Raw genomic sequence first — 12,962 nt, 5'->3', positions numbered from 1 at the left:
AGGTACCACGGCGATGGCGTAGACGACCTGTATCCGACATTGCCTGATTGAGTAAGAACGTCACAGCAAGGGAACGGCATTGAAACAGTTTTTGTGTGTTGTTGACCAACAATGGTAAACAGTCGTGATTCTAGCGCTTCATGCGCTTTGGTATCTACTCCAATCCGAACCCCATCCATGCCTATGAACAGTCAATGCGCCTCGGAAACAAATCCGAAGCACGCCCGCTTTGGGGCAAAGTGAAAAGTAGCCGTAATGATACAGAAAAAATATTCAAAACCGTCCGCCCAGTAGGTCATTCGTGATATGCTCTTGATAGATGGAAACGTCAAATGTAACGCCTGGGCCTAGCCACTACAAGTGGATATAGGAAGTGTGGCCGCCAAGTTTCGCAACGCCGTTTCGCAAAATGTCTAGTAGTTTGAAGTTGAGAAGGAAGTGGAAATGCCGAAAACAACCTCGCCGGGTCGTGTGAGCCAGTTGCGCCTTCGCATGCCCGTAGACTCGGGTGGGGAAATCAGATACGCCGGTGTTTATGCAACCCAGTATGCAAGGTCAAGGTGATGCAAATCGCTCTGATTGCATCGTCGTAATCGTGTCGCTTTTGAATGACGGAATGTCGGTGTGATAGTGAAGAATGTAAGAGGTGAGTGGGTAGCTTAGAACAGGCCGCCCTCGACAACGCCTGGTTCGTCGTCTCGGAGCTGGCCGCCGCTCTTCTTCTTGGGCCAGAGCTTGCTGCTTACTCGCTTCCAGCTATCCCGGGTAGCACTGGCGAGGCCATTGTGCTCTCCTCGGCTGTTGCGGGGGCTAGGTGTGCCGCTATTCGAGCCAGTGTCGTAGTAGGCTTGATGAAAGTCGGCCATGGGGTAATCGCTCATGGGCGGTGTGCCAGGCGGTGTAAGTGGATCGCTCATGCCCGACGGGCTGCTGGCGCTGCCAGAGTCATCGGTCAATGCATCGCTGCCACTAGTGTAGCCAGATGTAACACGGGTGTGTGCTTGACCGGAAGAGGTCGGCTGAGAGTGGAACCGAGAGTGTGAGAAGGGTCTCGAGGCCATGAAGCCAGACGTCAGTGACGACGGTGCCGATGCTCGCTGGTGGGCAGGCACGGGCGGCTGTGACGAGCGGGAGAGCATACTCCGCTCCTCGTAGCTGCGGGTCGATGAGCGCGAGATGTTGCTACCGGCGTAGCTCTCGTGGCTGGCGGGGTGAGCGCTCTGTGGGCTGACCGAGTTGAGGAACGAGACCAGTACGCTCTCCTCCATGAGCTCGTTGATCTTGGCCACGGCACTGTCTAATGCCGATGGGTGGGGTGGGACGTATGAGTCGGAGAGGCTTAGTAGAGTGTCGCGGACTTCGGCGGGAAGGTTGACCTGCGGCTGTTAGTGGAGGTTGGGTGGGTAGGATTGAAAGAACGTACTTCTCGTGGACCGGACTCGCGGATGTAGGCGTCAATCAATCGACGCCAGAGCATCAGCACGTAGCCGCACTCTTCGGACAATGGCGAGATGGGGCTCCCCGGATGGCGGTTGACCATCTTGGAGTAGTGCTTGCGGTAACGGGAGGCGTCCATGGTGAATTCCAGGTTCTCGAGGCAGTGGTTCTGGGACAGGAAGGCCATGAAGGAGGTGAGGGTGTAGGGCGGCGGGGCGGTGTTGCTGAGAATCTCTTGCAGGTTGGGTTTCCGGCATTGCGGGCTGGGGATGTTCTTGGGTATCGAGACGGTCAGCGGGGCGGGCTGGCAGTCGGACAGGGCCATCTTGACGTCGCGGGCATCAAAGTCTTGCAGCGAGGGGGTGGGCGAGGACGAGGCGGTCGAGTCGGTGCGGATAGATAGAGCGTGGCTTCCGGATTTGCGTGTGACCATGACGCTGCGCCAGAACTGCTTGTAAACACGGCGGGCGTCCTTCCTGCTCTGCTCGTCGAAGCCTTCACAGGAACAGAGTTGCAGTTGTTGCGCCAGCTTGGCGTTGGCGGCACGAGGTTCGGGCGAACCTAGTGTCTTGGGCGGTGGTGGGAAGTTATCGCTCCGGCGGCGGCAGCATCGGGGGGTGGGTGGGAGTGGTAGGCGGGTGCTGTATATACGTTGGCGTGGGTAGGCGTGTGGTGAGACCGATATGCGTCAGGACGTGGCTATGGACAGCAGGCTATGGACAGGTGCGGCTCAGCGTGGTTTTGAGCAAGCGGCAGTGGAGAGTCAGGGAGTCTTGGGTCAATGCTTGGGCGGAAAGCTCAGTCAGGACGCACACGCCAGGGCCCACCAGCGGTTTGGCCATCACGAAGGATCGAGGGCCCATGGCTGAGGGCTCGCTGCCGTAAAAGCGGCGGCACGCGCTACCTGGGCATTGGCCGCCCATGTCTTCTGGAAGACGCACGCCCGCATCATCATCCTGGCCGAAACCGCCCCCTGCTGCTCAGTCTTGCCACGCCGATGGGTGCTGATGGCCCTCTGCCCTGCCCGACCTGGCCGCCTGCTGTGACAGACTGCGACACTGCACACTGCGACATCAGCGCCGCCGACGAACGACGCGTCGCTTTCCGAGGGCGTGGGAGGTCGCACCGCAGACAGCCAGCACGGTCGCGCTCTATCTCACCAGCCATGCCCGTCTGGTTGCGACGCCCGGCACTAGCTGCGTGCATAGATTACCTTGGCCCCCCAGCCTTGTGCGTCGCCGCAGCCCTCTCTAGCAGCCGACTGGGCGTAGCCTGCCCCAAACGGCCCTTTTAGACGATAAAGACCACCCTTCTCCAGTTTCCGTCGCCTTTCCTTACCAGTCCGTACGAGTTGCGAGACGGATGGCAATCGAGTGCACAGTGGAGGTCCCAGGGACGTGGAATGCGCAGCCTGAGCACCTCCCAGCACGCCGCAAACGACGGCCTGCGCCCGCCGGAGCCCACTAATCCACCCTATGACTCTGCCTACGCAACAAAGGAAAGTAGATCGATCGCACCAAAGCCCATGTCTCTTGCTTGCTTTGTCACAGCATGTACAGCCCACAACGACACCATGCCCAGTGTCACCTGCTGCCGCGTGATGTGCACGCGCAACGGTACTTGATCAAGTCGTCCTCGCCAATCACGCTCCTGATGTCTTACACCACGCCCGCCCGCACGGCCACACGCTTGGCCCTCGCCCTACGCCTGGGGTCAGACTCGTCCTCCAAGTGCTCCCCAATCTCGCCCATTACTGACGCAAACCCGCCCTCAGCCAACCGCCCTCCACTTGGGATGCGCCGGCGCCTCTCTAGCCTTCTAGCACCCTTCTTAGCAAACACTCCCACACCGTGCATGAGTATACCGTGCCAACGACTGTAGGTGTACACTCACGCATGCTCTTTCTTTTGTGCCCGCTGCTCTATCCACCCGGCTATACAATCCTGCCCTGCTATCCCGCCAGCTATCCCGCCAGCGTCTCGCTGTCTCAAACGAGGGAATGCTGACGTTCCACCAGCGCTACCATCAGGCCACCCACCCCCAATCCCTGCCCCATCGCACTTTCTTTCACCGTGCCACCGAAGAAATCTTCTAGAACGATTTCATCCTTCTAGAAATTTACCCGAACCTGCCTAGTGCTTCCACACCTGCCCTGCGCGTCGATCCAGGATCTCCGTCAACCTCCTGCATGTCCAGCGAAACGCCTGTAACACTCCACCCTCGAAGCCTTCACCTCGGAAATCGCTCACCCATTCGATGTAGCGCTGCCACCTGTTGAGGGCGCCTTCGGGCTTTCTCCAAGCGCCGACCCTGCCGTGCTTCGTGAAGATGCAAATGTGGCGCTTCTAGAAGGACTGCTGTGTCGTTGCAGCACCGCCAGTAGCCGGCTAACGACTCAGCTCGCGCCGACGCGCACCCAAATTCATTCCGCACCGAAAATTTTGAGCCGCCAACAAAAAAAGCTCGGAGCCTCAGGAACACAGCATGACGCAGCCAGTGGGCCATTTTTTGTTCGCGTAGTCGTGATTCACCCGCTTCACCGCTTCGTGGGGTTTCGTTTTTTAGCCGCATCCCACGCTCCGTCGGAGCACCGCGATCGCTGAAACTACACGCTGACCTTGGCGGAGTCTCTGCTGTTCGAGCCTCAGTCATGTCGGAACGACATGTCCTCTCCTTGCATGGTGGCGTCCATAATGTGCGCCTTTTTGCTTGTTAGAGCCCCAACGACCACGCCCTCGGTACCAGCTTCCCGACATTGAGTTGAAGAAAACCTCACTACCAAGGCCATGTTGGCCCTGTGTCATGATTTTGAGCAATCACGAGATTCATGGCATTTAGCCTTAGTTTCCATTCTTTGCACAGCATTGCCTGTCCACACTCCACATTGTGGTGTTGAGCTTGGACTCAAGCATTGATTGCTTCGGAACCGGCGACCGCCCGCCGAAGAGACGCCAGGTGTACATGAAACCGGACCGATGTGGACCGTAACCACTGTTTGAGCGATGCACTGATGCGTCTGCGCTGGCACACACAGTGAGCAGAAAAAGGAAAGAGGTAAAAGACATGCTGGTGGTTATCAAACTGCTTCAAACATAGGGCCAGCCGTACATGCTGGTGCCGATCCTATGCCGTTGCCGATGAGTCAATCGGCTGACGTCGTTACCAAGCGACGTTGGTTACGTTTGCCCTGGATCCCACGACAGCCTGCAACACGCGAGTGCTTCGATCGGGTTACCTGTCTTCCCAACAAGACGCCCGTCTAGGTATCTCCTTGGTGTTTTTCACGTCGTTCGTTTCACGGCTCTTGACAAGGCAGTTGAGGTCCATGCTACCTCGTCATCCCACTTTCTGGATGTCCATCTGCAACCGTGTCCCGGCTTGCGTCTCAAGCGCAGCGACATCTAGATCCCATCCCTTCCCCCTCATCTCGTCCCCATATTTTTCAAACGTCGCCCGGACGTCCTCCAACGTCTGCCTCAACTCAGCCTTCAGGCGATCCTTGGTCGGAGGTAGTGCTTCATTGGGCTGATCACCCGAGTGCCCATTCCCATCTCGGGCCCTCTTCGCAAACAACAGTGCGTGAGCCCATGCTTTGAGATGATCCGTCGGTCCACACTCTGCTTTCAGTGCAATGGAGATATAAGATGCGGATGCAGCGGGACACATGATGTATGCCTCTCCAGCGAAGACGGTTAGTAGTTCGGAGATTTGTATAGTCCGCAGAGCGAGCGAGCCCGTTTGCCTATTTTCTTCCCCTATCCGGCCTAGCATATCCTGGAGAGATACGCCAATCTTACACTGGCCGAGCACTTCGTCGTCGGACCAGCGCAATACGTCACCTCTGTGGAAGATGCGCTCGCGCTTAGACACTTCGGTCGGACTCAGCACGACGCCGTGCTGGAACATGTTGCTGAACAGGATGTTGGCGCGCTGCCTATTGAGGGATGCGATGCTGACGGCCCTTACAGCGGCATAGTTGGTTGCTAAATGTATTCCTAGCAGGAAGATAAGTGTGCTCCATGTCGCAAAGGGTGAGGTGATGTAGGATACCACCAGGCTGCCTGCCTAGCCGGCGTATTAGTAATCACATCAGCAGTGTGTAAGCTCGGCGGTACTTACGAGCATACCCATTAGAGAGATGACTGTCTCTTGGCTCGAGTCTTTCTAAGCATTAGTCAGTAACGGTCATGTGTACCCAACCTACACTGTGCCCCACAGCATAAGTCGTAAGCTATCTATGCAGATCTGTGTATTGGGCATGATAGCACATGGTCTTAACACCCATTGTAAGACACGTGCTTGTAGACGTCCGATTACTTTTCTGCTCGCTGTTTCATAGTGAAGAAGAAAAGAAAACAGCAAACTCACAGCATTCACCTCACCCAAATTACCTTTCTTCGCAAAATGCGCACTCAAACTCGCTTTCGCACTTCCTGCACAAACCCCACATAGGGCTCTCAGACAGCTCGAGAAGCTCAAAACAGCCACGCGAATGGGTTTTGGGAATGCAGGCGATAAGCAATCAAGCACCATCGCGGTGTCGTTGAAGACATCAGCAGCTAGTCGGTACATTTTGCATTCAGGCTCGAGGGCTGTACCGAGACGGTGCGCGAAGAGGATCGTAGCGATGCGGCCGGTAGACTCTTGGAGTACGGAGAGGAGGAGGGCGGAGGTGGGGGAGGCGGTTGAGTCGCCAACGCCGACGCCTGGGTGGGTGGTTAGATGTGTGGTGGTAGGATTTGCTGTTGGGTGTCATCGTGATGGAGTATCTCCATGTTTAGTGCTTATGATGTACAGTCCTTTCTCTTGAGAGCCTTGTTGACAACGCAGAATCTCTGGTTTACCCAAGGACGGGGGAAACATGGGGAGTATACTCCAAGCCGCACATGGAAACATACCTTCCAGAACAGCTCTCGAAGCCAACATACCCGCAATTGACGATGAGAATGCTTGAAGCGAGTCCTACATGAACATATCCCCATCAGCTTTCCTGTGTTCCTGATACTCAAACTCAAACTATCGTGCATCAGAAGAGGAAGGGTCTCACTGAAACATACATAGATCTGATAATGGATATAATCCTCCGTCACGCTCTGCGGATACCCCGCTGGCAGAAAAACGTCAAGAAGGCGTTGCGCATAGCTCTTTGCTCCTGTGGGATACTAAATCGGTGGAGATGTTATGTCAGTGACCGTAAACACATATTCCACCAACGCGTCTCTGAAGTCAGACTTGCAGTACAAAACACCGGGATATTAAACGCAAGTAAACCAAATAACGCATATCGAAGTAAGACAAAACGTGCATACGACATACAATCACATCAACCCTCTTGCCTTCCGCAGAAGTAACATACTGCGCCACCAGATTCCCCGCCTCGTCTCTCTCGGCTATCTCCAGCGCCATCAATACGCGTGCAGACAGTCGAGTGGAGTAAGAATGGAATGACTGGTGCCGAGTAAAAACGCCCAAGGTCGGCGCAAGTGGCTTCGAAATATCGCGCTAGTGTCTTGTCTCCGTAAACGGTTTGGTGGAATTGGTGGAGTGGAAGTACGCGGGGAGGGGGAGGATCGATGGGGGAAGAGGGGCTGGAACGAACGGAACCCGTGTGTAGATCCATCCGCTTACCTCGATCGTCCACGTTTGCACATCAAACACATTTCTCCACGATTTGACAAACATCTCACTCCACTTTCTATGGTATTCTTTTCACGACCCCCGTTCTTTCGCGACGGTGTAGAAAAGTGATGCGCCGCTTTACCATTTCCCTCCTGTCGGCCATGGAAAGCGTGGGACTGTGATCTGTGCACCCCAGCTGTATGAAGCTAGCTCCAGCTCTTCATCTATCGCGGAGTATCCTCGTTTGATTGCCTTGTATAGCCATCCCAACAAAACCTCCTTTGCTGCACTGTATTCCACGTTCCCACAAACGGCTTTCCCTGCAACAAGGTGAGCTGTCCGTGTTGGGTCTTGTTGTTGAGACCGGAGAGTGCTATACGGATACGACATGAGATGGCTGCGTGAGCCGGCTGTCTACATGCACTATAAAATGATGTGAGATTTCGGAGGTATTTATTCTGGGCATGCGTGTCTCCGGTGGGCGATGTGCTTGATGTGTATTAGAAGCGTTCTTGGAGGCTTTTAGGGAACGAGACCGATTGGTACACGTACTGGCGCAGGGAGGAATGGGTGAAGCGGGATGAGGCGGAGGAGATGTATGTGTCATCTTTGCTTATGTGCATGGTGACTGATCGGTCAGATGTGTTATCGTTAGTCTCTCTCAAGGTTGTAGCTAACGTATGTTCCCTCAAACACGTACTCATCGCACTGGGAGTTTTAGTGTTTCGTGACATGTGAATACCAGAAGACATGCTCATCTCACGGCAAGTACGATCAGAGCACGGTCTTTACTCTTGTATCTAGTAGTACAAGATGAGTTCTCAAGCCATATGTGGTGTGGAATGCAGTAGTCGTCGTGACAAAGATGCACTACATACCTTCCAACGAACCTACTAATATCACGTGTTGCGACATTGCTCCTCCAGAACAGCGGACTTTCCGAGGTCGTGTATCTTCGTATCAGCGCAAGCAAGTGGCCTTTTAGAGAGACTGTGCGTGATACAGCCAATCATGGGCGATCAACTCCAGAGTCGTGGGAAGTGTGATGATGGCTAAGAGTCAAAATCCAGGCGACGGCATTCTTGACTTCTGTAACGTTCTTCGGCGAAGTCTGGTAGACAGAGGTTGTGATTCATTCGGATAGATCGGGTTGGCTCTCTTTGCTTTACAGTTACGATTGATGCTGCGACAGAGGAGATGTACACTACATGCTAGCAGTCTCCATCGTCCAACACTACGTAAACCCTACGGCTTGTGATTAGAGTAACATACGATTGAGTGCCTATCGTCTGAATCCGTCTCTTTGCACTCATGAGCACACATGACTGCAGTTGGAGAATAAAAAAATTGAAGTATATATTACATTGAACTGTGTTCTTGCAGTGTATCACTGCCGTCTACCCGCAACCCTGCGCAATAAGAGCGCGACCCCCTAAACTAACAATAACCTGGGTATCTAATCGTGTATCCGAATGTTGAGTGGCGGTACGCAACTCCGCTGCATCGTGCCCAAGATTTTGTGTACCATGCAGCGTGTACCAGCCACGCTCTGCAACCCTCCCTCCACACCTTGTAAAACACCGTCAACTCCAGACATTATATATACCCAAAGCACGAGACTGAGCTCGTATGCGAAGGCCGTAATTCGAAGAAAGACGTGAGAAGGCAAAGTCGACCTTTGAGAGTCATGGTCGCCCATCGTGCGATCCCCAGTGCCTGTCATGACGCCGTTATGACCACTCGGCGTTACTACAAAAGTATCACGCCACCGCTCAAGCATCCCCATCCTCCCTTTTCCTAACCCCCGCCCTTCCAAACCTCATCTTGCCTCCTAGTCGCTCTACCTCTTCGACGGCTGCATCTCGTTGCCTCTCCAACTCTTTAATGTAGTCGATGGCCACTGCCAGCACCATGCTCTTACTAGGCTTCACTGCGCCCGTATCCGTGGCATCACTCTGCGGTAACATGGGTACTGCCCGACGTAGTCGCTCTAGCTCTGCATTGAGCTTTTCGCGGTACTTGCGCTCGACTTCGGTGTGGGGCATGCATTGTGTCCGGGCGATTTTGGCGGTAGTAGTGGCGGTCGGCTCAGAGGCGGGGCGGTGGATGCGAGGTCGGCCTCGTTTGCGTGGAGCAGGTGGCTTGAGTGAGGTGTCCTCGGGAGAGATGCCGTGGTGTGCGGTGGGCGATAGGGATATTGGGCTGCCGTGGCCAGTGGGCGGCGTCGGTAAGGGAGAGGGGTTGGACGGATAGCCGTTGGGGAAGTCGGTTGCAGTGTAGGCGTGTTGGAAATCGGCTGGGCAGCTCAAGGGCGTTGAGCTGTAATTCGGCCATGCGTTCAGAGGAGCTTCACCGCCTGCGCTCGTTGCACTGACAAATGATGGTGTGCTGACGTAGCTGTTGGGTACCGGTGCACTCCAGTTGACATCTCGGGCCCCTGGCGTGATGGATCGGTTGAAGCACTGGCCGCTCCTGCTGTCGTAGGTATTGAAACCATAGTCGGAAAGTGCGGGATATGACTCCGTGAGGTAAGCGTCGATTTCGTCTGGTGATGGGAAGGCATCGCTGTTGGGAGAGTACATTGGGTTATTCGCGGCCACAGGGAAGGCAGGCAGATTAGAGAAGTCCATCTTGGTGTCTGGCTGCCGCGGAGTTGCGTGGGAGGGCGTTTATTCCTAGTCACTCAAGTTCGGCGAAGTCTCATGCCAGTATATATTCAAGGGCTATTCGTCCTGTCGTCACTCTGTCATCAGCCCTCCCTTGGTATCCTGGCTAGTGATGGTGCCGGTGATCGGGTTGAAGCAGAATATCGAACGATCAACAGGCAGCACACCGGCTTTTGCCAGCTCCCAGAGACTGCGGTAGGCTTGATTGCGCTGCGCCTAGAAGATTCCGAGCTCGGGCGCGCAGCAAAGACGGCGGAGAAGCAACCCGCTGAACTACTGTCACACCAAAACCTCAGCTCCAACCAAACCCCGGTGACAAGACTTTTTTCATGGCCTTCTTGCAGCCATGATAACCGCCACTTGAATGGCCAAACTGCTGGTAATCTCGCAGCGCCCAGTTTTATCATACGATCTGCGCCAGGGTTGCGAGTCTAGAATGGTCTATCCAGCACAGTTGTAGTACGCAATGCCCGCCTCCTCACGGTGTGAGACGCAGCTGTCGTTCCCATGTTGCAGAGTGCCGTGACGTCGATGCAGGTGCTCTGCGAAGTTCGACGCGGGGAAGAAATTCTAGCCGGACAACCCTCCCACATCGAATCACAGCCAGCGAGCTGATACACTATACCCAATCAATTCCAGGCGGTGACATCCGGTAATACTTCCCTCAGCACCTGGATCTATTCAGCATATGGTCATCGCCGTCTGCTTTGTCCTTCCAGCAGCTTCCACTTCGCTTACCATGGGCATGCGACTTGGCAACGAGCGGGCTCGGTATGTTCCGGTTAGTAACCCTGGACGACGTTCACGTGGCTGGATTCAGATCGAGATCGAGATCAAACTGGCTGTGAATTCCAGAACAGTCGACTTTCGGGAGGGGGCGTATGTTGGTCCTTTCGACCACTTCTGAACATCTGCAGCAGTGATGCCGTTATTATGTTCTACGGTGAACATCATGTCATCTCGAAACACCTGAACCTCAAGTACGACCAACAGGTACAGGTGCATCACCAACGCTCTTGCATTCCTATCACTTATCAGCTAGCGCATCATGCGATGGATGCTTTGAGGGTTTTACGACCTCAGCTCGTCTTGGAGTGAGCAGGTATATCTTAGATCCTTGGCCACTGTGCCAGGTCATACTAGACCGCTAGCGCGTTTTCGAGATGTTGAAGAGCAGTTAGCTGAACACCCCCTTGATCATTTGCGCTGCGGAATTCATGACTGCGCAAAGCTTGATTTCTTGGCTTTCAGTCAAATAATGTACCCCCAAAGAACTTGCAGTTTTCTGTTACGGCGTGACAAACATATGCGACACGGCGCCTTCCTGGGGATTGTCTGATTCGAATCATGGAAAACCACGAACTTTTCTGTACATAGGCTATCCCCCACTTAGGGTGTCGCAGAGTCTTGGGTGATTACTATACGCACAAACCCTCGATCTAGCATACAACCATACCCCAGTATGTGGGTTTGCTCGATATCGTAATCACATCAAATGAACTCACGTAAATGCCGAGACCAAGACTAGCGAATTTGTTGTTGAGTAGGAACCGCGGTTTGAGAATCGCTGAGATGCAGGCGGGGTGTTTGTTCTGGCGCTCATAGATCGGTTGGGTTGTTTTCTGTCGTGTCTCCGACTTAGGTAGGAAAAGTTGTTCTCTTCCATCTCTGCAACTATCATGTTCACTTTCCATCCCTCAGAGGCAAAACCCTGCCGGCCAAAGACCGGGACCTACAGGCAGTCTAGACCGTATAGGGGATACTGCGAGCATCTGTGGTGAGAAACCGTATAACGGGACCTGCTGGTAGTGACCACAGCCTCCAAGATACCCTGAAAAGGTCGAGGCAACAAGATGCGAGTGGCTCCATTGTAAGCTAGTAGTTCAGACATTCCCTGCACCGCCTGTCCCCCCACCCAGATGCTCTCTTAAGATTCATCTGTGGCAGTGAAGTGTTTCAATGGTAGTCCAAGTCTCATGGCAGTGTACAATACTGGCGAGACCTCACACTTTCCGCCCTTTCGAAACAGGTGGTGGTGGCATGATAAGCGGCCTCTTACACGCTGTAAATCCTCGTGGCGCTGGGTACTTTCTGTCCAGCCAGAGATTCCATAGCATGACAGAGGCTGTACTCGACGACCAGTACAGCATCAGTGCGGCAGGTAGATGCTGACACATTGGGCCGATCAACAGAGCCACCCAGAGCAAAGTCCTTCGAAGGATCCCGGGCCACCTCCGATTTTTACTGCTTTCGACACTATTCTTCGAGGTATAGATGTTTGCGAACATGATGGCTGATGCAATGAATGGGAGCGCACCTGTGGGATCTGGAATAAGTAGATCCTGAAACCAGAGTACCCCCTCTGTTGCCAGCGAAGGCTCAAAATATGCAGTAGGTGTTACACGCGCAACGGTTTCCCCAAGCTCGTTCGTCATCGTTGTGCCTTCACCTTTGATGGCTGCGATCGCCATGCCTACCAGACCATCATGAGCGCCGCATTTCTGCCGTATGACCTCGGCCATGGCGATGAATATAGGTAGTTGCCCAACCGTCCACATGATTTGGCCACTCAGGCTGACCTTCCATCTCTTGTCAATCGCCGTGGTGACTTCCTTTATCTCTTTGCTCGCAGTTACGACGCCCTGTTTTATTGTTCTGAAACCGCCGCGCTTCAATACCTCGTCACGTTTCTTGTAAGCAAGTGCTTCTCGGAGCGGTTGGAGACCAATGTATCGGGCCGCGAGAGCGCGCGACCGAGTTCCGAATGTCGTAACAAGAAGACCGCGGGTGATGAAGGCGGTGATTGGTATGGCGGCATACCATGGTACGGCGGTGTGGACGAGCGACATCAGCTCGTGGGGAAGGTACAGGATGGCATCGACGAGGGGATCCTGTCGCGGGGTCGAAGCGTGGAAGGCGCGAGCCGATGGTCGGCATATCGAAGATGTAGACGTGGTGGAGATTCTCGGAAGCAATTGGCATGCTGGCTGCCGCAGGAGGCGCGACGAGAGCATCTTGCTGTAGTTTTGGTGTTGCAGCTGGATATCAAAATGTCCGATTCCCGGGAGGAAGAGGCTCCCACTAGCGCGTCAGGGTCCCACGCTCTCGGGCCGGCGCCAGGAACGAACCGATGTCATCCCACCTGAACAGCTGTCGCTTTGCCCAAACATTTGCCCATGGCTGAATGAGTCTTCGCTGTCTGATTCTCCTCACTGTGCCTCCGCCCGGCGTTGTTCCACG

At 54.4% G+C, this 12,962-nt stretch overlaps 3 protein-coding genes across 3 annotated transcripts; all 3 read right to left on the bottom strand.

Annotated features, from left to right (window-relative positions):
• Positions 1-659: 659 nt before the first annotated feature.
• J4E83_003500 (uncharacterized protein) lies at positions 660-1,870 on the bottom strand (the record flags this gene model as incomplete). Its single annotated transcript, XM_049330437.1, has 2 exons — positions 660-1,376; positions 1,424-1,870. 2 exons carry the CDS (start codon positions 1,868-1,870, stop codon positions 660-662), a joined length of 1,164 nt encoding a protein of 387 aa, XP_049190933.1.
• A 2,903-nt stretch (positions 1,871-4,773) lies between these two features.
• Positions 4,774-5,411, bottom strand: J4E83_003499 (uncharacterized protein; the record flags this gene model as incomplete). Its single annotated transcript, XM_049330436.1, has 2 exons — positions 4,774-5,371; positions 5,404-5,411. 2 exons carry the CDS (start codon positions 5,409-5,411, stop codon positions 4,774-4,776), a joined length of 606 nt encoding a protein of 201 aa, XP_049190932.1.
• A 3,417-nt stretch (positions 5,412-8,828) lies between these two features.
• On the bottom strand, positions 8,829-9,686 carry J4E83_003498 (uncharacterized protein; the record flags this gene model as incomplete). Its single annotated transcript, XM_049330435.1, has 1 exon — positions 8,829-9,686. The coding sequence occupies one exon, from the start codon at positions 9,684-9,686 to the stop codon at positions 8,829-8,831; it is 858 nt and encodes a 285-aa protein (XP_049190931.1).
• Between the last annotated feature and the right edge of the window lie 3,276 nt (positions 9,687-12,962).

The sequence above is a fragment of the Alternaria metachromatica genome (assembly GCF_023757995.1).
Source record: "Alternaria metachromatica strain BMP 0045 chromosome Unknown scaffold_5, whole genome shotgun sequence".
In the NCBI taxonomy this organism is placed as follows: Eukaryota; Fungi; Ascomycota; class Dothideomycetes; order Pleosporales; family Pleosporaceae; genus Alternaria; species Alternaria metachromatica.
This window is presented reverse-complemented; position numbering and strand designations above follow the sequence as displayed.